We start from the raw sequence: 24,419 nt of genomic DNA, 5'->3' as shown, positions 1-24,419 counted from the left end.
TCAGTTGCGGGTAGCTTCTCCGGGTGACGGGTGCAGTGGGAGGGGCGGGCACTGGCCCCCAGGAGACTCATGCTTCTTGGGCTTCTGCCCTGGACACCGCACGGAGGGCACAGTTATGGGGGTGAACGGGCCACGGCCCCAGGACACTTGTGGAGCACTTCCTGGGACACTGGGTCACTGGCATGACTGAGGACAGTCCTCCACCCTGACCCACTCTGCCACGTGGCCACTGCAGCTTGTTGACGGGGGTGCACCTGTTAGCAGTGGGGTTCTGCCCCCCACCCACCCCCCAGACTAGACTCTGCATCACCGGACACTGAAGTCCCCCCAGCTCCATCCTCCACGTGCCCCATGGCGAGGGTCCCACACCAGGACCTGTCTGTGTCCTCATGCAGATTCCCCTCATTCCACCTGAACCCCTCCCCCTCACAGTGAACTCTTACCCCCACCCCCACCCCCATGATTTGTCTCTGAGCTGTCCCCACCCCTCTCTACACCTGCCCTTCCCACCTGGTCCAGGCGCATGGCACTGGCTGCCCTCCATCCTGCCTGGTGCATGCACAGACCGAGCTTCCTTTGGGACAGTCCCTATGTCCATTGGGAAGGAAAGTGGGGGACTTCCTTCCCTGCCCATCCTGGGTGCAGTGCCCACCTCTTGTTCTCTGGCCTGACCTGGCCGATGGGTCCTGCACAGCGCCCCTGGGCTCCAGGGCTGGGGTCTCCCTGGTCCTTGCTGGAGTCAGGGAGGGTCTCAGCTCAGAAAGCAGCCCTGAAAGCCCCCCTAGGGCCCCTCCCTGGCTTTGTTCTCTGAAGTGTGTCTCCACGTGCCCTCCCCCAGGCTGAGACCCCACTACGGCTCCCCAGTGATGCCCACTCATTGGTCACCTCTTGGTGCACAAGTGATTCCCCGGGCAGTGCAGGAGGGCAGGCTGGGTTTTAGGGTGCCCTCCCCCTTCCCTGGGGGACCACTCCCTTCTGACTGCACGGGGGCAGGGTGTGCCTAGGCTTCGAAGGGTGGGGAGTCCCTACAGAGAAGGCGAGGAAGGAGTCAGTGGTGAGTGGGAGACTCGCTGGGCCTAGGTAGGGTGTCTGCGGTCCGGGAGGGGTCCAGGGAGGAAGCCATGAAGATCTTGAAGCCCGGCTGCGGGGGGGGGGGGGGGGAGTGGGGGGAGGCGTTTCATGATGCGGGGCAGTTGACTAGGGCTTCCTGTGTCCCTGTGCGGATGTGAGTGTGAGCATGAGAGAGAGAGAGAGAGAGAGAGAGTGTGTGTGTGTCTGCATCTGTGCAAATGCTGGGGTGTGAATGATTATGTGAACATGTGTGTTTGTGTGTGATAGTGTGGATGTTTGTGAGTGTGTGTGCACAGGTGTGGATGCCTTGTGGTTTGTGGGTGTGTGTAAGAACACGTGTGTGAGCTCCGGGAAGTGTCTCCTGACCCGGGTGAAGGCATCTGACCGTGCAGATGAGGACAAGGAGACTGAGGCTACTGGACTCTCCGAGGCTGGACCGGTCACATGTGTCAGAGGAGAGACGGAGCCCAGACCAAGGGCACAGAGGAAAGGGGGAGACAGGGTCCGGGGGGCGCAGAGGTCCCACCTGGACTGGGACACCTGGGGTGCTCCCTGGGGACTCTGCATTTTCCTCTCAGCCTATTTCAGCAGGATTCTGCTCTAGCAGCTTCATTCTGCGCCTGCTTATGGGGTGGGGGACACCCAAAAGTATCCTCAGATTCCCGCCCCTTCCGGTGGGTTCCCAGATATCCCAGGGGACAGATTCCCAAGGTTCTCGGGCTACTGCAGAACCAGCCCAGCCCTCGAGGAGTGCTTGCTTCACGTCCCCGTCTATGAAGCATGGTCCTCACGGGGGACCCTCCAGCTCACATCCCCTACCAAGCTCGGGCAGGTGCTAGTGCCTGCTTGGCCCCGTCCACCCTGGGCTCCTCGTCGGCCCCCATCCATGCTGGGATCCTGATTGACTCCCATCCACCCTGGGCCCCTGTCCACCTTGGGCTGCTGGTCATCCCCTGTCCACCTTGGGCTCCTGGTCATCCCCTGTCCACCTTGGGCTCCTGGTCAGCCCCTGTCCACCCTGGGCTCCTGGTCATCCCCTGTCCACCTTGGGCTCCTGGTCATCCCCTGTCCACCTTGGGCTCCTGGTCATCCCCTGTCCACCTTGGGCTCCTGGTCGGCCCCTGTCCACCCTGGGCTCCTGGTCGGCCCCCGTCCACCCTGGGCTCCTAGTGTCCTCGGCCCCTCTCTGGACTCAGGGGTTCCCTGGTCTCTGTCTTTTCCAGTGTCTGGTACCTGTGGCTCCTGGTGCAGCCCAGTCTGTACCGGCCTGAAAGCACACTCAGGGCCGGCGTCAGTGTGTACCTGGCCCTGTCCCCCGGGCCTGGCCCCTCACATCCCTGGGTCCTGCCAGAACAGGCTGCATTTCCAACAAGTCACGAGCCTGCTGTGTCAGGAGCTGTGGGGAGGGTGCCGCCCGGCAGCCTGGCCTGGCTCAGACAGGCTGGGTCAAGGGGCCGCCCTGCGCTCACGCTGTCTGAGTCCACGGGCCGGAGCAGCTCGTGTGCGCTGCAGGCAGTCCCGGGCTGTGGATGGTCAGAGAGGGGCAGCGGGGGCCCTGCGTGGGGCCGTGCTGGGCTCCTGGAAAGTCTTTGCAGGAGTTGGGGGCTGGAGGGAAGGGGTGCCAACGAGGGGTAGTGCGGATGGACTGAGGGAGAGGGCCAGAAGCAGGCCTGCAGGAGAGTCAGGAACGCTTTGGGGCGTGGAGGGCCCGATGGGGTCCATCACAGCACCTGCACCCATCAGCTTGGTGGCACTCCTATGCCCAGGGGTGACGCCCACGCACTGATCCATGGCTACACCCAGATGCGGGCCGAACTCGCCGGTGTGCCGTGCCCTGGTGGCCTTGGCAGAGAGCAGGGTGCCCTGTGCACAGGCTCCGTGACCCCGCATCCGTGCACACGCAGCGATACTGAGCCCGCTGCCTCTGCTGCAGGGTCCGCCGTGTCCCTGCACACTCGCCTACAGGTACACGGACACACCTCAGGAGCTGGAGGCCTGGACAGAGCACAAAGCAAAGCCCCGCGGGTCTGAGACGCGACCGCTCGGCTCCGTTAGCCTGCACCCGCGCACCATCTGGTGGTTACAAGAAGAACTGCACCTTCCCTTCCAAGGCTTCGGGCTTCTTGGTAGCTTCTGGAGTCACACCCAGAGGAAACATTCCTCTGTATATGTGTGTGTGTGTGTGTGTGTGTGTGTGTGTGTGTGTGTCTGTGTGTGTGTGTGTGTCTGTGTGTGTGTGTGTGTCTGTGTGTGTGTCTGTGTATCTGTGTCTGTGTGTCTGTGTCTGTGTGTGCGTACATGAATGAGCACACACACATGAATGAGCACACACACACACACACACACGCACACGGACTCATGCTTCTTTTCCCCACTCTTCAAATTTAGGAGGGTGTGACCCAAAAAGCACAGTAGCACTGTAGCACTGTCCTCCCATTGTTCATCGATTTGCTCGAGTGGGCCCAGTAACGTCTCCACTGCGAGACTCAGACCCAAAAAGCTAAATAGATAAATAAAATTTAGGAGGGAAGGGAAGCAAGCCCTGTCTATAGCCCTGCTCAGAGGTGCACAGCCCCTGTCTGCCTGGGTTCCTGTGCTCTCAGTGCCCGGGGTCTCTCTCTCCTGTGCTCGGCGGCACCAGGCCCACCCGTGCCATGGGACTTCAGGACCTGCTTTCTTGGCTCACACAGACACATGATGCCCTGGGGACCAGGCAGGGGCTGGGACACGGGTGCCCCTCACATCTGCCATCCTGTTATTATTACCCAAGGGGCTGTAGCACTAATAAGAATTGTCACGGCCAGCCCCTCCCAGCGTGAGTGCCGTCCCGGTGGGGGGGTCCCAGGCTCCCACGCAGCTCCCCTATGACTCCAGGCTGCAGGCACTGGGGCTGCAGAGGTGGGCCCCTCTGGGCTCACCGCAGAGATGGGCTCCTCCATGGCTCCCCCACAGGGCAGGGCAAAGCAGGGCAGGGGGATGTGTGCCCTCAGTCCTGCCTACTCTGCCTCTGGACCCAGTGGGCAAGGACCCTACCCACAGGGCTGGGGGCAGCTCTGCAAGGAAGGGTTGGGGTGGCCTTCAGGGAGTGGCTAGGGACTCTGGCAGGGGACAGGATTCAGGGAAACGGGGAGGCTACTGTGTGAGTGCGTGTGTGTGTGTGTGTGTGTGTGTGTGTGCAGGACTCAGGGACGTGGGGAGGCTGCTCTATGTGTGTGTGTGTGTGTGTGTGTGTGTGTGTGTGTGAGAGAGAGAGAGAGAGAGAGAGAGAGAGAGAGAGAGAGAGACTCAGGGACATGGGAACATGGGAAGCTGCTCTGTGTGTGTGTGCGTGTGTGTGTTTGTCTGTCTGTGTGGGACACAGGGAGGTGAAGAAGCTGTTCTGTGTGTGTGTGTGTGTGTGTGTGTGTGTGTGTGTGTGTATGAGAGAGAGAAAGAGAAAGAGAGAGAGAGACTCAGGGACATGGGAAGCTGCTCTGTGTGTGTGTGTGTGTGTGTGTGTGTGTGTGTGTGTGTGCAGGACTCAGGGACATGGGGAGGCTGCTCTATGTGTGTGTGTGTGTGTGTGAGAGAGAGAGAGAGAGAGAGAGAGAGAGAGAGACCCAGGGACATGGGAAGCTGCTCTGTGTGTGTGCGTGTGTGTGTGTTTGTCTGTCTGTGTGGGACGCAGGGAGGTGAAGAAGCTGTTCTGTGTGTGTGTGTGTATGAGAGAGAGAGAGAGAGAGAAAGAGAGAGAGAGAGACTCAGGGACATGGGAAACTGCTCTGTGTGTGTGTGTGTGTGTGTGTGTGTGTGTGTGTGTGTACACGTGTGAAGCATCTGCTCTTCTCTCCCCTCCTGTGTATAGACCTCTATGGGGATGGAGGGATGACGCAGGAGTTAGGATACCGCATGCAGTGAGCCCCCACTACAGCAGGCAGACAGGAAGGACAACCTGAGCCTTGAGGGGCCTGGGCATGGGCTGCTGCCTTGTGGATAGAGGAGGTAGGCCCTGTGAGTCTATCTCTTTTGTCATGGACATACTCTTCCTCACTGTAGAGACAGAGCTGACCGCGGGGTCACTGCCCACCCCAGCGTGGCACTGGGCTGGGGAATGCTTCTAGAACGGACAAGGCAGGAGACTGTTTCTCTGTGCATGCCTCTTCCCGCTGCAAAGCTGACCCTCAGAGCTGGAGAATCTGCATCGCCCCCAGGATCTCCTCACTTGCCCTGCCCATCCTTCTCCAGCAAGGGGCTGCTCCCCTCTCAGAGGGTGCCAAGCCCAGCTGGAGAACCAGGCTGACCACGGAAGGTTCGCACCCAGCAGGGCTGTGGACTGTGTCCCCTGAGCTTGTAGGAAAGTGTTGCCAACCTCCACTGATGCCATCAGCGTGCTGCTCGGTGGGGGCAAACAGTGGGGCACCCAGAAGGCCAAGTCCCTGGGCACCCCAAGGCTGAGCCGGGCGACCTGGACCTTCTTTTTTTTTTAATTAAGTTTAATTTTTATTAGACACCATGAGGTACAGTTGTAGACTTACAAATTTTTGTGCTTGGGTTTCAATTATACAATGATCGAGTACCCATCCTTCCACCAGTGCCCATTTCCCACCACCACGGATCCCATAATCCCTCCCACCCTCCATCCCCCCCCACCTGGACCTTGCCCCCTTGCCTCCCTGCTTCTAGCCCAGGCCAACCACACCAAGAGGCCTATAGACCCAGACACTCACACAGCTCCAGGCCCAGGCACACAGCACAGCCCATACATGTCACACACGTGTCCGGCGACCAGGACCCGCACGGCCAGGACCCGCATGGCCACGCCCACGCCCATACCTAGAGCAGGCAGAGCCCCCCCCCCCATCTCCAACAGAGGGGGGCGACCAGCACTCCTCCCAGTGCCGAGGGAGTGGCGTGGCCGCAGGGTAAAATTCATCATCATTATCCTAATATCATCTCCAGGCTCGACAGTGGCAGCCGCTAAAGAAAATACCAAGGCTTAACTCGGGGCAGGCGGGAGAGCGCGGCAGCAGATCGGGGGATGATTTATGACGGGAACCAACGCAGGCATTACGCTGGGCCTGTCAGGTGGGGCTGCGCCTCTGCCTCTGGGGCCCGCCGGCCCCTTCCGCCTGCCTGCCAGACCACGCGGGCACCTGGGGGTGTGGGTGGGCTGGAGTCGCTGCCCATCCCTATTGCCCGTGGAGGTGCAGGGCCTCCCTGAGAGGAAGCCGGAAGAGACGGTGAGCTTCATCTCTGCCAAGCAGGGTCTTGGGCCCATTGGTACCCGTGCCCTGTTCTCATGCTACCCCTGGGGCCAGAGAGGTTTCACATCCCCGAGGCCCAGCCTGAGCAGTCACTTAGCTCACAGTGGCCGGACAGGTGTGGGGGGCCTGGCGCGGGGGTGGAGAGTGTCTGGGGCTGCCCATGACTAGCTGGGAGAAAGCTGGGCTTCCCCCCCCAGACATGACCCCTACCTGTTCAGCACCCAGAACTTCCCCATTAGTGGGCGACTGAAATGAGATGATGAGGGTGCCGGGATGCTGAGGGGGACAATCAGGTGATAGCACCAGCCTGGTGACATCAGGGTGATAATAGTGTTTGGATTTGTTGTTGTGGTTGTTGCTTTGAGTTTGGGGGGGCCACACCCAGAGGTGCTCGGGGCTCACTCCAGGCTCTGCACTCAGGAACTGCTCCTGACGGGCTCGGGAAACCATATGGGATGCCGGGGATTGACCCGGGTTCGGCTGTGTGCAGGGCAAGTGCCTTCCCTGTATGCTATATCACTCCCCACAGCCCTCTCACAGGGACAATAGTCAAGGGAGTGTCCCGGACCTGGAGCTGGGTGCAGGGTCCTGTACAGATGGATTGGCGGGAAGCATCAGAACGCGCTTTCATCTCCTTCACACCTTCTCTAGAGCTAAGCCTCGTCTGGAGAGACATCTTCCTCCCTGGAGACGCATCGGGTGGTGGGTGGCATGGGATGGGAGGGGATGCGAGATGATCCAGGAATGACTTCGAGGCGCCCCTGCAGGTCCTGTGGGTCTGATGACATAGCAGGAATGGGGTAGGGGGTGTGGGGGGTGTGGAGGGAGACTCTGCTCTAAGGACACCTGACCTCCACTCTCTGACAAGAGGAGGGCATAGCGGGGCTGGAGCATGCAGAGCCTGCACCAGCAGCAGCCAGGACCTGCTGGTGGGATCTCGGTGCCACACACAGTCAGCTGGGAGCTCTGAGCTCTGAGCCCAAGGGTCCAGGCAGGACCTGAGCTGGGGAGAAGGTTCAGGAGGGCATCTGGGGCGCAGGGCGCCCAGGGCTGCTCCTGCCTGCCTCCCTGGGGCTCTGCACCCACACGGAAGGGCCTGGGTGGGGGGTGGAGCGGCTGGGAGCCATGGGCTGGGTCCCTGGGTCTCTGGAGCAGGAGTCTGTGCATGGGGAGGCCTGGGCGGGAGACCGGACAATGACGAGGAGACAGAGAGAAATGCATCAGGTCCAGGGCGCAGGGCCGGACAGCGGGTCGGCCCCGGGGGTCCGGGGTGACAGCGTTGGCATTTCGAAGGGCACTCCGGGGGCCAGTGGCCGCCTTGATGAGCCCTCCGGAGCTCGACAGACTTTCCAAACCTAATTAGTGTTTAATGGTCTGGAGAGACGCCACAGCCGCCGTCAGCGGCCGCACCACGCGGCCCGGCCCCGGATTCCTAATTAACCTTTAAGGGGATGATGGGCGGGCGGCCACCCCGGGAGCCCGCGGCCAGGCCGGTGCGCACGTGCGGGGCTGAGAGGTGGGGGGGGGGGGTCCAGAGACGCTCTGTGGGCGCCTTTCCACCACACCAGGGCGCAGCAGGGTGGGCGGGAAGGAGAGAACCAGGGACAGTCACTGACCTTGCGGAGACCCCGCATGGAGCCGCTAGGGACAGGGTCACCAGGTGGGGACTAAGGCCGGGGAGTCCCTGGGGATGCTTAGGGGCCAGATGTGTTGGGACGTGTCACACACTGAGCACTGGCGTCGGGGACTGGGGATGAAGTACAGGTCGGTGAGACCAGGCAAGGCACCACGGCCCTAGGAGAGAGCCCAGCACGCAGAGATGGGGGTGACAGCGGGGAACGCCCTGCCCCCTAGAACTGCCTATACAACACAGCCCACTCATGCACACGCAAACACACACACACGGACTCACAAACACCCCCACTCACGCCTGTAGCACACGCTTCACCCACATCCGACACCCACCCCCCCGTTCTTGTACGCCCCGAGGATGGCACCCCAGCCCTTGCCAGCACCTACCTACACCTTGCACCTGGGCCTGACCCAATGGTCCACAGTGCCCGTGACCCAGAGCCCCCCACGGTCCAGGAGGAGGCCCGGATCGATGCTTATTAATGAAGCAGCCCCGGAGATGGCTAATTGATGGCCGTGCGCAGCTGCTGTCTGGGGTTTAACCTTATTCGTCATTTAGCCTGTTGGAGGCTGGAGAGCCGTGTTAATTAACGCCAGGAAGACAGACTTGGAGGAGAGGGCCTGGCGCCTCCTGTTGGAAAAAGGGGGGGGAGGGGAGGGAGAGACAGACAGACAGAAACAGAGACTGAGAGAGACAGACAGACAGAGACAGAGAGAGAGCACGACTGAGAAAGAGAGACAGACAGGCAGAGACAGAGACTAAAAGAGAGAGAACAACTAAGAGAGACAGAGACAGAGAGAGCGCAACTGAGAGAGAGAGAGAGAGAGAGAGAGAGAGAGAGAGAGATTAAATCTAAAGCCCACAGACAAAACAAATTCCGAAAAGCAAATGTCGGTGCCATTTCTGGGATGACTCAGGTTTGCCGGCCCGCAGAGGCGGGCGCTGATGTGGAGATTAAGCGCGATTTCCTCTCGTTTGTCATTTACTTGCTCAGGGCTTTGTTTTTCCTGTGACTTGCCCAGGGACCCCTGTCTGCGGGCCTCTGAGGGAGTCCTGAGAGGGAGGGAGGGAGGGAGGGAGGGAGGGAGGGAGGTGCCAGGTGGGGCTGGAGGAGGGAGTGAGGAGGGAGCCCCCATTTCCTGAGGAGGCCGAGCCTGATGAAGTGGGGGGGGGGGGGGGGAGAGCCAGCCGAGAGAGGGCAGGGCCGGCAGCAGAGGGACCCGCCAGCAGCCCCACCCACTGGGCCAGGAAGACAAGGGTGGCTGAGGGGTGAGGAGGCTCAGCACCCTCCCACAGCTCCAGACCCCCACAGGTGAGGCTGGGAAGGAGTGCTGGGGGCTTAGGAGGCAGCGGCCTGGAGGTGGCCAGGGGGTACAAGAGGGAAGGTGGGCAGGTCCGGCTGGAAACGGGCCTTCTCTAGGCGCCACTGGGGCTGGCCAGCTTGGATTTGGGCCATCCCATGCAGGTGGAGCGCCCCTAGTCCCATGAGGCAAGGTGGGGAGCCCTGAGTGTGTGAACAGGTACCAAGGAGCACCCCGCAGAGCTGAGGAGCCTCTCCAGGCTTGTGTGACCAGGTACTGGGCCTTTATGCTTCTACATGGTCAGAGGAGCGCCCCTGGGAAAGCAGCCTGAACCCCCTCTCTGGTGGTGTGCCGAGCACCTGGAAAGGAGGAAGGAAAGGGGGAGGGAGGGAGGGAGGGAGGGAGGGAGGGAAGGAAGGAGGGAGGGAGGGAGGAGCATGTGAGTAAACTCTATGTGTGGCTCACCTAAAAGGCTTCAGTCCTAGACAGTGAGGGGATGGGGGATAGGAAGATGAGCCGTTTGGTGTCATTTTGGGTCACAGTCCCTGATAGAAACTTACTCCCCCACCCCTCCCCGCCCCACTCCCTGTCTCCACCCTTTCTTCTTCTCCAGAGGCTGTCCGATGTTTCCATTTGGGAAAAGTGAAACAAACAAACAAACAAAGAAAAACACCAGGGATTAGGGTTTGGGTTCGGAAACAATGAGGCCCAAACCCACTTTCGCCCTGGTGGCCGGGGGAAGGCCTGGAGGGCCGGCGGGCGTCCTCAGGAGCTCCTGGATGTTCTTTCTTACACCTGAGCGAGGTGAGGGGCCCGGCAGCAGTGCAGGACTCGGAGCTGGGTGCCCCCCACCCTCCCGCTGCAGACGTGCTACATGCCAGTTGTCTGGTATGGGGAGAGGCGGGGAAGCAGTGCCTTGCCTTGGGGCCCTCTCAGTCCCCCTCAGAGTCCAGTTCCCCCCTCCTCACCTGCAACACCTCCCAGGCTCTTCCCCCTATTGCAGTGGGAGAGCAAATAACAAGAGCCGTGCAGGGGGTCCCGCCCCCTGAAGCAAGCAGCTCCGGGCTAGGACACCTCCTTTGTGTCACAGTGAACTTAGATTCCAGGGAGCTGGGGTGGGGAGGAGAGAAGGAAAGTCTCTCTCTCTCTCTCTCTCTCTCTCTCTCTCTCTCTCTCTCTCTCTCTCTCTCTCTCTCTCTCCCCTTCTCTCCCCCCCTTCCCCCAACCCACCAATAGCTCGCGGGAGAGAACAGCCTGTTGCATAGCAACTGCCCGGGGCCTGTTTGCTGCCGGCCCCGGGAGGCGGAGCCTGCAAAGGGGCTTGGGGCAGGGAGCCCGCGTGCTGCCCCCTCCTGGCCAGCCCCTCAGCTCCCACGCACACTGGCCCCTCCAGAGGACCAACAAAGTCCACCCAGCCCCCCCATTCCAAATGCCCCCCTGGGGCCTGGAGCTGGGGGGTCCATCTGGAACGCCTCAATCAAGCCACCTCACTGCAGACTTCAGTCCGTGGGGTGCCTCCTGGCCTTGCTCTTCCCAGATGGGGAGGGCGGGGCTAGGCTCGAGGACTGTGACTGTCAGGAGCCCGCCTCTCCCCTGCGCATTCTGAACACGCCCCAGTGGGATGTCTCTCCTGTCCCAAACTAACGGGCAACTCCAGTGTCCGCAGCCCAGGTTCAGGTCTCAGGTCCTCCTCCAGCCATGGGGCCCTCCTCAGTTTCCCGCCTGTGCCCTCCTATCACGATTCCACGGATACCCTCACCCCGCCCCACTGTGAGTTTTTCTTCTGGCTTCTACGGTTTGGGACTGCAGAAAACCCAAGGGCCGGGAGTGGAGTGCAGGCAGGGATTCCCGGCGTCCCACCCAGTGAAGAGGGTCCACACCTGTTCGAGTCCAGCTGCAAAGCCGCAAGCCAGGTGATCCCAGACACTGCAACACAGTGGCCGACCCGAGTCTTCTTCTGGGATGGTTTCCAGGCTGCACCCAGAGGAGCTCAGGGCTCACTCCGGGCTTATTCCAGGCGTCACTTCTGGTGGGACTGGGGGCGACCATACATGCTTGGTGCTGGGGTTCAAATCCAGGATAACGGTGCGCAAGGCAAGCACCCGACCTCTCTGCCATCTCTCTCGCCCTTCTTTGTATTATTTGGGGGCTTATCGGTTTTTGAGGGGACATACTTGGCAATGGAGTGGCTACTCCTGGCAGTACTCTGGGAACCACGTGTTAATGGGTGATTAAAACAAAGCATCACGGGGCGGAGTGATAGTCCAGCGGGGAGGGCACTTACCTTGCATGTGGCCGACCTGGGTTCAATCCCTGGCATCCCATATGTTCCTCCAAGCACCACCAGGAGTAATTCTTGAGTGCAGAGCCAGGAGTAAGCCTTGAGTCTTGCTGGGTGTGACCTAAAAAGAAAAAAAAGAAAAAAACAAACAAAAAACCCACAGAACAAAACAAAAAAAGCATCCACTGTCTCTCCGGATGTTTTCGGGTCACACCTGGAGGTGCCCAGGGCTGTGCTTGGGGTGTCACTCCCACTGGAGCTTGGAGGGGCTCTGCAATGCAAAGGGATCATAGGGTCTTCAAACCCACCAGACCCGTGGCAGGTCCGTGGAGGAGGGCATGGTCACTCTGTGGTGCTCTGAAGGTGACTTCAAGAACCTTGCCTATGGGCTGACCTGAACTGACCTGAGCTGCCCACCAGCCCACCAGAGGCAACTGACAGCTGGGGACTGGCCGGGGAGAGGGGTGAAGAGCTGGTGGGGCCCACGGCGGCTCTGTGTCCTGACCCAACAAGCATCAGATGGCCTCCTGGAGCGGGGAGTGGGAGCGGAACCAGATTTATTAAAAAATCTTATCTGGAGGGTTTGCATTTCAATGGGCTGTGGATTTGCATATTTTAACAATAACCTCGGCTTCTTCTGTCTGGTCTGTGTGCTAGTTGGCCGACTGTCTCTCTAAAAGATGATCGTGGCTTCAATAAACCTCCCTAATCCGGAGGAGCAACAGCACTTGGCTGCAGGAGGGAGGATTAGGGCCCGGAAGCGTGCTGTCCCCTCCCTGCCGGTGACCACGCGTCTGGGCTCTGGGTTTCTGTGCAGTGGGGCCGGGATGGGGGGAGGGGTGAACTGCACTGGGGGTTAAAGAAGCTGCCTCTGGGGGCCAGAGCCATAGTCCAGCTGATGAGGCACGTGCCTTGCACAGGGCCAACCAGGGTTCGATCCCCCATACCCCATAGGGTCCCCTGAGCCCCACCAGGAGTGATTCCTGAGCACAGAGCCAGGAGTAAGCCCTCAACGCCACTGGGTGTGACCCCCAACCACCCCCAACAACAAAGCCAAAACCAACCGAGCTGACCCTGAGGTGCAGTAGAGCGTTTGTTGTTCCATTTGGACATTTGCGATACGTGCCAGGGGTCGTGCTGGATTCCACGGGTGCCAGGGCACAGAGGGGATAAAATAGGGGTGGGTGTGCCCTCATAGAGAAGAGATAAATACTGAGCAAATAAGCACAGCAGGTAGGGCGTTCGCCTTACAAGCGGCCAACATGGCCGACCCGAGTTCGATTCCTCCGCCCCTCTCGGAGAGCCCGGCAAGCTACCGAGAGTATTCGATATGCCAGACACAGTAACAACAAAGTCTCCAATGGAGACGTTACTGGGCCCGCTCGAGCAAATCGACGATCAACGGGAGGGCCTTTACCTTTACCTTTTGGGGCCTCAGTGGTCCATCGTGGTGCCGGGAGGGCCAAGCCAATGAAGGAACAGTGGGGAGCTTGGAGGAAGCTTCATTTCTTTTTTGTTGTTGTTATTTGTTTTTTAAAATAATGTAGGAATACTGCTATTTGTTCAGCCATCGATTAAGCTGATTGAATTGGCCATGAACTCCACATTACTTTTTTTATTGTATTGTATCTCCGTGAGATAGAGTTACAAAGCTTGCATGCTTGAGATTCAGCCATACAGTGATGGAACACCCATCCCTCCACCAGTGCACATTTTCCACCACCGATGTACCAAGTATCCTCCGCCCTGCGCCCATCCCAGTTCTCACCTTGCCTCTATGGCAGACAATTTCCCCAGTACTCTCTCTCTAATTTTGGGCAGTATGTTTTGCTCGAATTTTTCCACCACCATTCAAGCCTTGAGGGATTGAACCCGGGTCGACGGTGTGCAAGGCAAACGTTCTATCCACTGCCCTGGAGCGATAGCACAGTAGGTAGGGCGTTTGCCTTGCAAATGGCCAACATGGCCGACCCGAGTTCGATTCCTCTGCCCCTCTCGGAGAGCCCGGCAAGCTACCGAGAGTATCTTGCCCGCATGGCAGAGCCTGGCAAACCACCCGCGACATATTCGATATGCCAAACACGGTAACAATTGTCACAATGGAGACGTTACTGGGCCCGCTCAAGCAAATTGATGAACAACAGGAGGACAGTGACAGTGACATTCAAGCCTACCTGCCAGGGGCAGACGCTAACTAATATATTTTCTGTTGGTCATTTTGAATATCATGAGAGATCGCGTGGCCACCATTGTAAAAGTAAATTTCTAGATTGTAAATGATTGGGTTCCAGAAGGAAGCCTCATTTCCAAGGCAAGGACACAAGGTGGACACTGAAGGGGTGGTGGCAGCAGAGAAGGGAGTGAGAAGGTAGCACCCCCAGAAAACCTTCAGGTCTGTCCCCACACCCTGGGGTTGGGGGGGAGCGGTCGAGCCTGGCCGGTCAGGGGGCTCCAGCTGGCATCCCTGCTAGCTTCTGGGGTATTCTGGAGTCAGGACACTTATGGTTACCACAGACAAACTCCTGAATTTCTACACCCTCCCCCCATCTCTGAACTGAATCATCTGTGATTTATTGGGGAGCTAACGAAACAGCGAAGAGACATGCAGCAGACTCTGAAGTATGTGCTCCCTCTGCTGCCCCCAGAGCTGTCTCCTCAGCCGGGTGCCTCTGCTCAAGGGGAGAAGAGTATTCGAGGGCTGGGGTTGAAACTGAGTCAGGCCCTGCTCCGTTTTTCATTCATTTCTTCCTTGTGATGTTGCTGAGTGCTGGCAAGCACTGGAGAGGGCAGAGTGACTGGAGAGGCCCCCCGGCCCCCGGGTAGCACCGGGGAACTCGCTGTCACTCTCCCTGCTCCTCCATCCCAGAGTCGGACTCCCTTCTCCCTCCCAGCCACCTCAGGTACCCCCCAGGCACGAGCTGCAAACACCAAGCAGGAGATTTCCTTCATCCTGCGCAGGAGGAAAGCGCCGGGTATTTGCGTTTAAAACTGGCAGCGCACAAAATAAAGATGAATGTTGGATTCTGTGCTGATAATTTAGAATTTCCGTTTGTCTTTACTTAACACAACAACCCATCGCAAATTGGGGAAACACATATACTCGCGCGTGCACACACACACACACACACACACACACACACATGCATATGAACACGCGCGCGCGCACACACACACACACACACACACACACACACACACATACCACAGTGACCTCTCAAGCAGGAGAGTGTGAGAAAGGAGGGGAAGGTCAGGCCTATGTACTTTCTGGACCCGGCTTGTCTTGCCTGTCAAGCAAGGAGCACTGAACATTCTGTCTCTCTCTCCAGAATGTTCTATCTGTCTCTCCAGAATGTTCTGTCTTTCTCTTCAGAATGTTCTGTCTAACTCTCGTGAGTGTTCTGTCTATCTCTCATGAATGTTCCACCTTTTCCCTCTGGAACACTCTCTCTGTCTCTCTGGAGAGTTCTGTTATGTCTCCGGAATGTTCCCTCTTTCTGGAACATTCTGTCTCTCCAGAGAGTTCTCTTGTGTCTCTGCTGCCTGAGCACATCCACTCCCAATGTGTGAGACTGGCTGGGGAGACTGCAGTCTGTCTAGGTCCTCAGGGAGGCTACGAACAAATTGCTGGGTGACCAGGAGGGGTGACGGTGCCGTGTGCAGGAACGGGAGGTGGACCGGGGAAGGAGGGAGGGGCGGCCCCTCCGGAAACCAGAGGACTGAGGGAAGCCCAGCGCCAATCGCCTCCTTACTGCTTCCTGGCTCGGGGGACACCAGGGCCTTCTGGTGAGGGAAACCAGGTACCACTGGGGGTTCCCAACTCCTAGAACACACCGGAAAGGACCCTTGGCTTTGCACACCCACCCTCCACTCCTCTCTCCTCGGGAAGCCACGACTCCACAGCCATCCTGCAGAGGTCACAGGTGACCTCGCTGCCCGCCCACTGTCCTGGCTGGCCCCAAACCTCCCTACAGGTGCTCCTAGGCCAGAGGTCAGAGGGCAATTGAGGACATTAGCCCCAAGGCTGCTCAGCCTGTGCGACTGTTCCCCGGGGCGCTTTACTCCGGTCCCTGGCCAGAATGGCCCATGCGTTGTTTGTGGGGTGTCTGAGTTGTCCCGGAAGCCCATGTGCACCCTCTCCAGGGAACTCGGCCCTGACATGGGGGCCGGGGAGGCAGTCCACGAACTGGAAGGCAGACCCTGTGCTACTTACTAGAGAAAGAAATGTCCTGGGCCCTTCGCCTGCCTATCTGTCTGTCTCAAGCACTTAACGAGAGACTCTCCATGCGAAGGGTGGATGCCCGCAGAGAGGCCACGTTGGAAGCCAGTGTGTGTGTGTGTGTGTGGGGGGGGGGGGTCAGTGAGGAGCAACAGGGAAACAGGGACATTTCCCAGACCCTCAGTTCCTAGGACACTCTGGGTCAGCCTCCTTGGTCCGGCCCACTGTGAACCAGCACCCGGGATCCAGAGGAGGCAGGTGGAGGGACCCGAGTGAGAGTGACTGCATGACCCTCAAGGGCTGCTCTCACCAGTGAATGTCCCCAGAGATTCTCTCCAGAATCTGGCTCAGGCGGGTGTCAGACAGGGAGGCACCCGGGGGTGCTGGGCACCCCAATGTCCTGGCCAGCCGTCAGCACAGTAGGCAGCTGAGCAGCGGTGAGCAGGTGAGGGCGGTCCTGCCCTTGTCTGGGCGCTCAGGGGCCCGTGTCCTCCCTCTGTGAGCCGGTCCCGCTCCGGTGGGGTGCTCTTGCCAGCCCGGGGGAGCTTCCCCCTTACAGAGTGAACAGAGTGAAGAGGAGACCCCAGATAGGAAAATGACTGTCACACAGGCTCTGTGCTCGTGAGCAGAACAGGAAGGAAGGGGCTGGACTTGCAGGGGTTAATGCCATGTGGGCTGGGGGCGCAGGATGGGGCAGGGGGCAGAAAGCTGCAGACACCTGTGTGTGTGTGTGTGTGTGTGAGAGAGAGAGAGAGAGAGAGAGAGAGAGAGAGAGAGAGAGAGAGAGAGAGAGAGAGAGAGAGAGAGAGATGGGGTCCCTGGGAAAAGAGGAGATGGAGGCAGGAGGAAGAGGAGCCGAGAGCAGGGCTTGTCCATCTGTCTGTCTGTCTGTCTGTCATCTGTCAGCCCGCTGGCCACAGGCCTCTCCTGGAGGAGCCACGCTGGACAGACAGGTGAAGCCTTTGGACCAGCTCAATCATCGTATTTATTCTAATTGTATCGTAATCGTCCCCAAGGAGTCTGGTTCAAATGAGCTTGACATTATTAAAATTTTAATGCCCAGTTTTCATAGCTGAATGAATATTTAAAGGGTATGTCCCAGCTTAAGTTATGATGATGAAGAAATTAATGGAATGTCTTGTTTAATGCATGGATATGTGTTGATGCAAAAAGTGGCAGAGATGGGGAGGGGACGGGGAGGCGGCGGCGAGGCGAGGGAAGCCCCCCACTACTGCTCTCTGGATGCGGAGCTGTACCACCCCCCTCTCCCCCCACCTCGAGGGCCAGGACCGGGGCTCCCCCCTGCCAGGCGAGGCCGGAAGCAGAAACAGTCAACAAGAGACAGAACCATGACTTCCCCGACTGTGACCTGGTGGTGGCAGAAGCTGCTCCTAGAGATGGTGCTGGGTCCCCAAGGCTGCTGGGGACAGACCCGGCACTGAAGCCATTGGGCCTCCACGGGGGATCCTCAGAAGGTCAATCAGCAGGAAGGGGGCTTTCGCAGAGTGATGGTGATGATGGATGAGTGGATTGCGCCTAAGCTGGAGGCCTCAGGCAGATGGTTACCAGCACCTGGGGGCCGCCACCAGCGAGATTTCATTTGCCTGATTCAATTTTCCACAGTAAATGGGACCCAGCACATCCGAAACAGCTCTAGACCCCCACCCGCACCCCTGGCTTCTCCCTTCTCTCTTCTACGTGGGGTGTCAGGAAGGACCCCCCGGTTAGGAGGCAGAGGCTGGTTCTGGGCTGTGGCTCCCTTGATAGGGCACAAGCTTGGCCTGTGTGACACCTGGCTTTCATCCCTGGCACTTTGTGGTCCCCACAGTGATCACTGTCACTGTCCTCTCATTGTTCATCGATTTGCTCGAGCGGGCCCAGTAATGTCTCCATTGTGACACTTGTTACTGTGTTTGGCATATCGAATACGTCACGGGGAGCTTGCCAGGCTCTGCCGTGTGGGCGAGATACTCTCAGTAGCTTGCTGGGCTCTCCGAGAGGGGTGTAGGAATCAAACCTGGGTTGGCAGAGTTGGCTGCGTGCAAGGCAAACGGCTGTGCTATTGCTCCAGCCCCCCCCCCCCCCAATGATAATAACAAAGACCAAGCAGAGGCTTGGGCAGGGTGCGAGGCAGACACGAATAGGTCTTGGGGGATGGAAGGGACTGGTTCATGCAGAACGGAGCAGTGCAAGGGGGTGTGGAAGAGGTCACGCTATTTGGCGCCCACCAAAGACCCTGGCCCCAAACTCTCATTGCCAGATAGACACTCTCCACTCTGCTTCCTCGCTGGCCACGCCCTCCCGTGGAATCCCTCGTGGAAGGGCCACTGACTATCTCGGTCACCACTTGCCCACACCTTCCCACCTGAATACCAGAGCCCTTGAGCTCAAGCTTTCACCCCACCTCCAGAAAGGCTGACTACCTGCTGGACCATTAGGCCCCGGAGGAGGCCACCAGAGGTGGGTCTGCCCAGTCCCAGAGGCTTGCAGACCACAGGGTGCTGCGGGTTTGAGGAAGTCTCGGAGAAAGGGATGTTGCAGAAGGAAGGATGGTGGGGAAAGGGGGTTCCACGAGGCATTGGGAGAGCAAGGAAGCGAGCCTGATTCCCTCTCGCAGCCCCTCCCCCACAGCCAGGGGCTCATACTTGTGCTCCCTTAGCCCACGCACTGGCGTCTGCGGGGGCCACCACCCTCTCCTGCCCCTTCCTTCTCTCTGAGCACAGTTGCCTGTAACACAGCATCCTCTGCTCCGAGAGCTTATGGCAAAGCACCTTCCGGTGCGTGGGGGGTGCAAGGCAAACAGCGGTACCCGGCTGGCCAGCCTCGGTGCAGGAGAAATCAGCACCCAAAGGTCACGGGTGCAGAGAAAGCCCGCGCCCGCATTGCCAGGCTCATCCTGGTGCCCCACCACCTCCTCCTCGGCGTCGGCGGTGTCTCCACCTGCAAAACGGGGCTGCAGCGGCTTGCCCTGCCGGCCCCTCGGGGTCTGCGTTAGCGAGACAAATGCAATTGCAGTAAAGGATAAGGCAGGTGCCTGCCAGGCAGCAGCCCCAGCCGAGACATAAAGAACGGTTCCTTGGTGGGCTTCCTGCCATTCTTATTGCTTGAAATATCGTGGGAGCTGGCGCGGGCGGGCTCCGCGGGCCTCGGAGGACCGAGGCGGGAGCGCGCGGCTCGGAGTGCAGAGACCCCTAGTGGCCGGAAGGGGGCACTGCCACGGGCCGGGCCAGGCAGTTCTCGGGAGCCCCCAGACCCAGCGGCCCACGCCCCTGAGATGCCCCGGGTGCACGACGTGGCCGGAGCCCAGCCCGCCTGGGCCAAGTGTCCTGGGCACCAGGACGAGCCAGAGGGGGTCCTGGGAACATCTGAGGCCCACGTGGCACAGTCTGACCACAGTCTGGAGGGTGCCAACCCCCCGGGGGTCTCCTGTTCCCCCCCCCCCCCGAAAGCCCCCAGAAATAGCAGGTCTCCGGGGACTGCAGGGGCGAGGGGAGGAGGAGGCATGTGTGGAGTGTGCGTGCTGGAACCCCTGCCTGCCCCCATCTTTCTGACTCCCCTCTCCTGTGCTCTCTTGCAGATGAACCGGCCTATCCAGGTGAAGCCAGCGGACAGCGAGAGCCGAGGAGGTAGTAGCTGCCTGCGCCAGCCCCCTTCACGTGAGGGCCCACTTGTCTCTGCCCCCGCGCCCCACCCCTCTCCCCAGCAGCGACCTGCCGGGGCTCTGGGGATAGCCACAGACTCCCCTCCCTGCCTCTCCTCTCCGCCCCTCTCCCCTCTTTTCCCCTTCTCTCCCCTCTTTTCCCCTTCTCTCCCCTCCCCTCCCCTCCCCTCCTCTCCTCTCTCCTCCTTTCCTCTTCTCCCCTCTCCTCCCCTCTGCTCCCCTCTCCTCCCCTCTCCTCTCCTCTCCTCACCTCTCCTCTCCTCTCCTCTCCTCTCCTCTCCTCTCCTCTGCTCTCCTTTCCCCTCCCTCTCCTCTCCTCCCCTCTCCCCTCTTTTCCCCTTCTCTCTTCTCCCCTCCCCTCCCCCTCCCCTCTCTCCTCCTCCCTCCTCTACCCACCTCTCCTCCTCTCCCCCCTCCTTTTCCCCTTCTCTCTCCCCTCCCCTCCTTTCCTTTCCCCTCCCCTCCTCTCCTCTCCCCTCTTTTTTCTCTCCCCTCCCCTCTTCTTCTCTCCTCTCCTCTCTCCCTCCCTTTCCTCTCTCCTCCCCTCCCTCTCCCCTCCCCTCCCCTCCCCTCTCTTCTCCCTCTCCTCTTCTCCTCTCTCTTGCTCTTCCTCTCTCTTGCTCTCCTCTCCTCTCCCCTCCCTCTTGCTCTCCTCTCTCTTCTCCCCTCCCCTCCTCTCCCCTCCTTTCCCCTCCTCCTTTCTTTCTCCCTCTTCCTCTCACTTTCCTCTCCTCCCCTCTCCTCTCCTCTGCCCTCCCCTCCCCACTCTTGCATTCAGGGTGACTGGGGTGGGGGAGGCAGGGAGATTGGGGTGTGCTGGATGTGGGGTTCGGTCTGTCCTGTGAGTAAGCCTAGTGCCTGTCTGTGTCACCTCAAAGAGAGCGCCCAGCCGTGTCATCGGGAAAACCCTGCCATGATGTGATGGGCCAGTTGCCGGGGAGGGTGGGGGGCACTGCCGGGGACGGTGCAGGCCAGCGGGGTCAGATCGGAGCCCCTACAGTGTAGAGGCCACCTGAGACCAAGGGGCTGGAGCGTGTCGGGGAGGGGGTGGGGAAGGGCCGCCCTCAGCCCACAAACATTGCATGGGGCCGCATTCAAGAGACACCCCCAGCCACACGAAAGCTCTCCCAAGGCCAGCTGTGGATCTCCTTGCCAATTACCCACCACTCTGGGACCTGACCTGACCCCCGGGCTGCCTCCTGGGCCCTCTGCCCCGGACGCTCACGCAGCCTGGCACTGGGAAATTTCTCTGCAGCCATAGCTCCCCCACCCACCCAACCACCATCCACCCACCCCGTTTTATCAGAAAATAAACCATGAAAGCAACTCTGACATACAGAGTCTCCTGTGGCTGAGACGATGATTCTGGGGCTGAAACACCAGCTTTGCATGCAGCAGCCCCGGGCTCAGTCCCCGCCACCGTTTGGTCCCCGAGCATCCCGGGAGGTACCCTGAGCACTGCAGTGTGACCAAGAAAACAAAACCAAAAAATGAGTCTCACCCCGAGGGGACTGTAGCGAGCCCACAGTGGCCACTCCAAGCTGGCCCCTGCCCGGTCCCAGCACGGCCCCACCCGGGAGTCCTCCCAACCCTGGCCTCAGAGCCCACCCACAGAACCCCCTCCCGAACCCCTTTCCAGAGCCTTCTCCATGCCCCTCCATGCCCCCTCATGCCCACCCCATGCCTCCCTCCAGAGCCTGCTCCCCGAGCACCGGGATGTAGGGATACTTCCCTCGGCCTCTCCGAGTATCTCAGTGGGGATGGCCAGGGGCAGGGAGAGGGTCACCCTGCTGGCCTGTCCCTTTCCAGCTTCCCTGAGCTTTTTCTGAACAACAAGGGTCTGCCCACCTGGGTGCTGGACTGCATTTGAGAGAGGTGAGGGGGCACTGGTCCTCCTCAGCCCACCTGGGGGCCCCTGAGAACACAGCCTGCCTCCCCCACACCCCTGCACACAGCAGAGCAGGGCCAAACGGTACAGGCTCAGAGCTCAGACACTGGATGATTCTATCCAAGAGGAGTCCTGAGGGAGCAGGCAGAGATTCCAAAGGGGCTGCAGCCACCCGAGCTGGCCTGGAGGGACGGGAACACGGAGCCAGGACCGGTGCGCCAGCCAGGGGCCAGGGGGTAGGGTTGCTAGGGAGTGTGAGTTTCCCAGGGCTCGGGTGGGGGGTCGGGCTCCCCGACCCAAGGCTGGCTGAGCTCTAGCGCATCCCCAAGGCCTCCGAGCCGTCCTGCCCCTCCTCGTGGCCAACCTCGTCGTCTTTCTCCCATACATCTCCTGCCTTGACACTTGCCCCAAACCAGATTAATCAGCTCTTTTATTCTTCCTGCGGTAGAGAAGGGGGGAGAGGCGAAGAGAGCAAAATCTGAGCATCTATCTATTAATTGCATATTCAATATTAAACACCGAGACCGCCCTGAGTCAGCACCACCGAGCTATTTAAAAAAAAAAAGAAAGAAAGAAAGAAAGAAAACAACAACAACCACCTTAATATCCAGCCAGGGAAGGCCCCCTCCGGGAGGAGAGAGACAGGAAGGCCAGGCGGGCAGGCGGGAATGGAGAGTTGGAGCCAGAGGAGGGGGGGCAGGAGGAGAGGCCGGTGGGCTGAGGGGGCCAGGCAGGAGATGGAGGTCACCTCTAGGAGGAGAGAAAAGGACAGGAAGCACCTGGATAGAGGAGGGTCACCCTGACCCGGTGGGCTCTGCCTTGCAGGGGCTGACCTGGGTATGATCTGCGGCACCCCGTATGGTCCCCCAGCACCACCGGGGTGGAGAGGGGATTCATGAGTACAGAGCCAGGAGTCGTCCCAGAGGCCAAGTGGGGCCCAACAACTCTTGTCCCTGCCCCAACGCAACAATGAGGAGGGTCCGCCTCCATTCTCATCCAGCTTCTAGAAATTTCACTCCCAAGTTATACACATGCCAAAGACCCTGAGGACAGGGGACACCAGTACCCTTAGGTGTTTTGCCCAGCCCAGAGACACCTGCTGTCTATTCGGGATCGGGGCGCACGGGGTGGGCAGACAGGAAGCAGGAGGAAAGTTTCTCCCCTGCCTCTCCCCCATGAGGGGTGGACATGCAGAGTCTCCTGGGGTTTCCAGAAGCCCCCATCCACCCTCCCAGGGGGTGTCCGTGGAGGGTCATGCAGGGGCATGCTGGCAGGGGACGGGGCAGGACCAGGCCCTGCCCACCTCACCCTTCCACCCAGTCAGGCTCCAGCAAGCAAACCAGCTGTGGGCCCTGGGAGTAGCCGGAAGGAGTCCAGCTGACCGCTGCTCCTAGAGGTGCCCTGGAGGACACTGGGTTGGGGGCAGTAAACCCGAAGGCCTGAGGTCAGCCTGCAGGGGTAGGGGTGCCTGAGAGGCAGGGAAGGAACTGAGACTTGTGTCTGCTCATCCTGGCTCCCCACCCTCCACCAGACTCCTTGACAGACTCAGCCGCCCCCTGGTGAGGGGGGGTCCTGTCATCACCCCCCGTCCCCCCGAGAGTTTCTCTCCATCAGAAACACCCTGGGGGGCAGAGCAATAGTACAGCAGGTAGGGCATTCGCCTTGCACATGACTGCCAAGGGTTCGATCCCAGGCATCCTATATGGTCCCCCAAGCACTGCCAGAAGTAATTCCTGAGTGCAGAGCCAGGAGCAACCCTTGAGCATCGCCAGGTGTAACTCCCCCCCTACCAAATCATAGAAGCCCACCTTCCTGCCTATGTGGAGATTGAGCTGAGGTGACCTCACCCATGCTGTGTGCCGACGCATCCCAAATGCAATCACACGTGTTCCTGCCCCAACACTCTCGCCACACGCCACAGCCCCGAGACGCACTCTCGGCTTCATGCTTGAGCCCAGAAGGTGGTGGAAGAGAGGCAGAGAGGCCCTGCCCCTCCTCCCACCCCCAACCCTGGGAGCATGGGGCGCTGAGCTGCATCCGGCTACATTTCATCACCAGGAAGCGACAGGAGAGCCCCTGCAAGGTGGCAGACCGCCTTGCTGGAAAAGCCAGAACCCCAGAGAGCTTTAAGAGGGGCCTGGAAAAGGGGCTTTGGGTGGGAGAACACTGCTGGGACATAAGAGAGGTGCACGGTCTTTCCTCAGGATCCTCATGCACCCCAGGGCCTGGGAGTGCAGACCAGGTCCAGCAGACCTCCCCCCAACCCCCAGACCCCGGTTGGGGTGCTCTTGATGCCGTGGCCTCAAACTGGGGTGTGTAAGGCTGAGATGGGGAGAGTCACAGCCCCAGTTGGGCGCCTCAGTAGCCAGTCCCTTCCTGCCCACCCAGGGCCATGGTCCTGAGTGCTTGCTCCTGAGTGCTCATCAGGCCGGCTGTGAGGCTGCTCAGGGACCTGGGGGGGATGGCCCCTGCGCCCCAACCCTGCTGCTCTCCTGCACTTCCTCAACCACAGCAGGATCTGGGGGGAGTGCAGAGGGGTAAGGGGAGCAGCCTCAGGGAAGTAGCTCCAGGGAGCTCCTACCTGGACATGCCCTGGGAAGCTTCTAGAAGGTGACGGGGCATCTTTGTGAGTGCCCCTGTGACCTCTCAGCCTTCCCAAGTCGTTTCTCAGTACCTGGAACTAAAACTCGACAGAGCTAGTTCCATCACCCCCAGTTTCCAGGCCCGGGGGGCTCCACGTTTGCCCCTCCACCAGCTCACATCCCTCCCCATGGTCTCAGGGGATCCAGGAAAGCCAGAGGGGCGTGTGTGTGTGCATGCACATGTGTGTGCATATGGTACATGTGTGTATGTGCATCTGTATGTGCATGAGTGTATATGTGCATAAGTGTGCATGTGTCTGCCTCTGTGTGTGTGTGTGTGCATGTGTGTTCGTGTGCAACAGTGAGTCACTTCGTTCCTACTCGGTCCCGAGGCAGATGCTGGCCCATCCATCCGCTCAGCCCCGCATTCCCGCAGCCCTTCTCTGCTCCCCGAGTTCATTTACCGGCATCTTCAGGGCGCCCGGCCCTGGCTGCGGCCAGCGCGGGTGTGGTGTGCCCGTGGTAACCCGCTGCGCTGGCTAA

At 59.8% G+C, this 24,419-nt stretch overlaps 1 protein-coding gene across 50 annotated transcripts in view; it reads left to right on the top strand.

Annotated features, from left to right (window-relative positions):
* Positions 1-24,419, top strand: part of CELF4 (CUGBP Elav-like family member 4) — a 278,309-nt gene that overhangs the window by 191,158 nt on the left and 62,732 nt on the right. For 28 of the 50 annotated variants that reach the window (XM_056138284.1, XM_056138282.1, XM_056138283.1 and 25 more), the window contains exon 3: positions 19,323-19,401. In XM_056138284.1, the coding sequence (XP_055994259.1) occupies positions 19,323-19,401 (79 nt within the window). The remainder of the gene's footprint in view (positions 1-19,322; positions 19,402-24,419) is intronic. The other 22 variants (XM_056138287.1, XM_056138288.1, XM_056138292.1 and 19 more) reach the window with 1 other exon arrangement.

This window comes from Sorex fumeus, unplaced genomic scaffold (genome assembly GCF_029834395.1).
Source record: "Sorex fumeus unplaced genomic scaffold, SorFum_2.1 ptg000128l, whole genome shotgun sequence".
In the NCBI taxonomy this organism is placed as follows: Eukaryota; Metazoa; Chordata; class Mammalia; order Eulipotyphla; family Soricidae; genus Sorex; species Sorex fumeus.
This window is presented reverse-complemented; position numbering and strand designations above follow the sequence as displayed.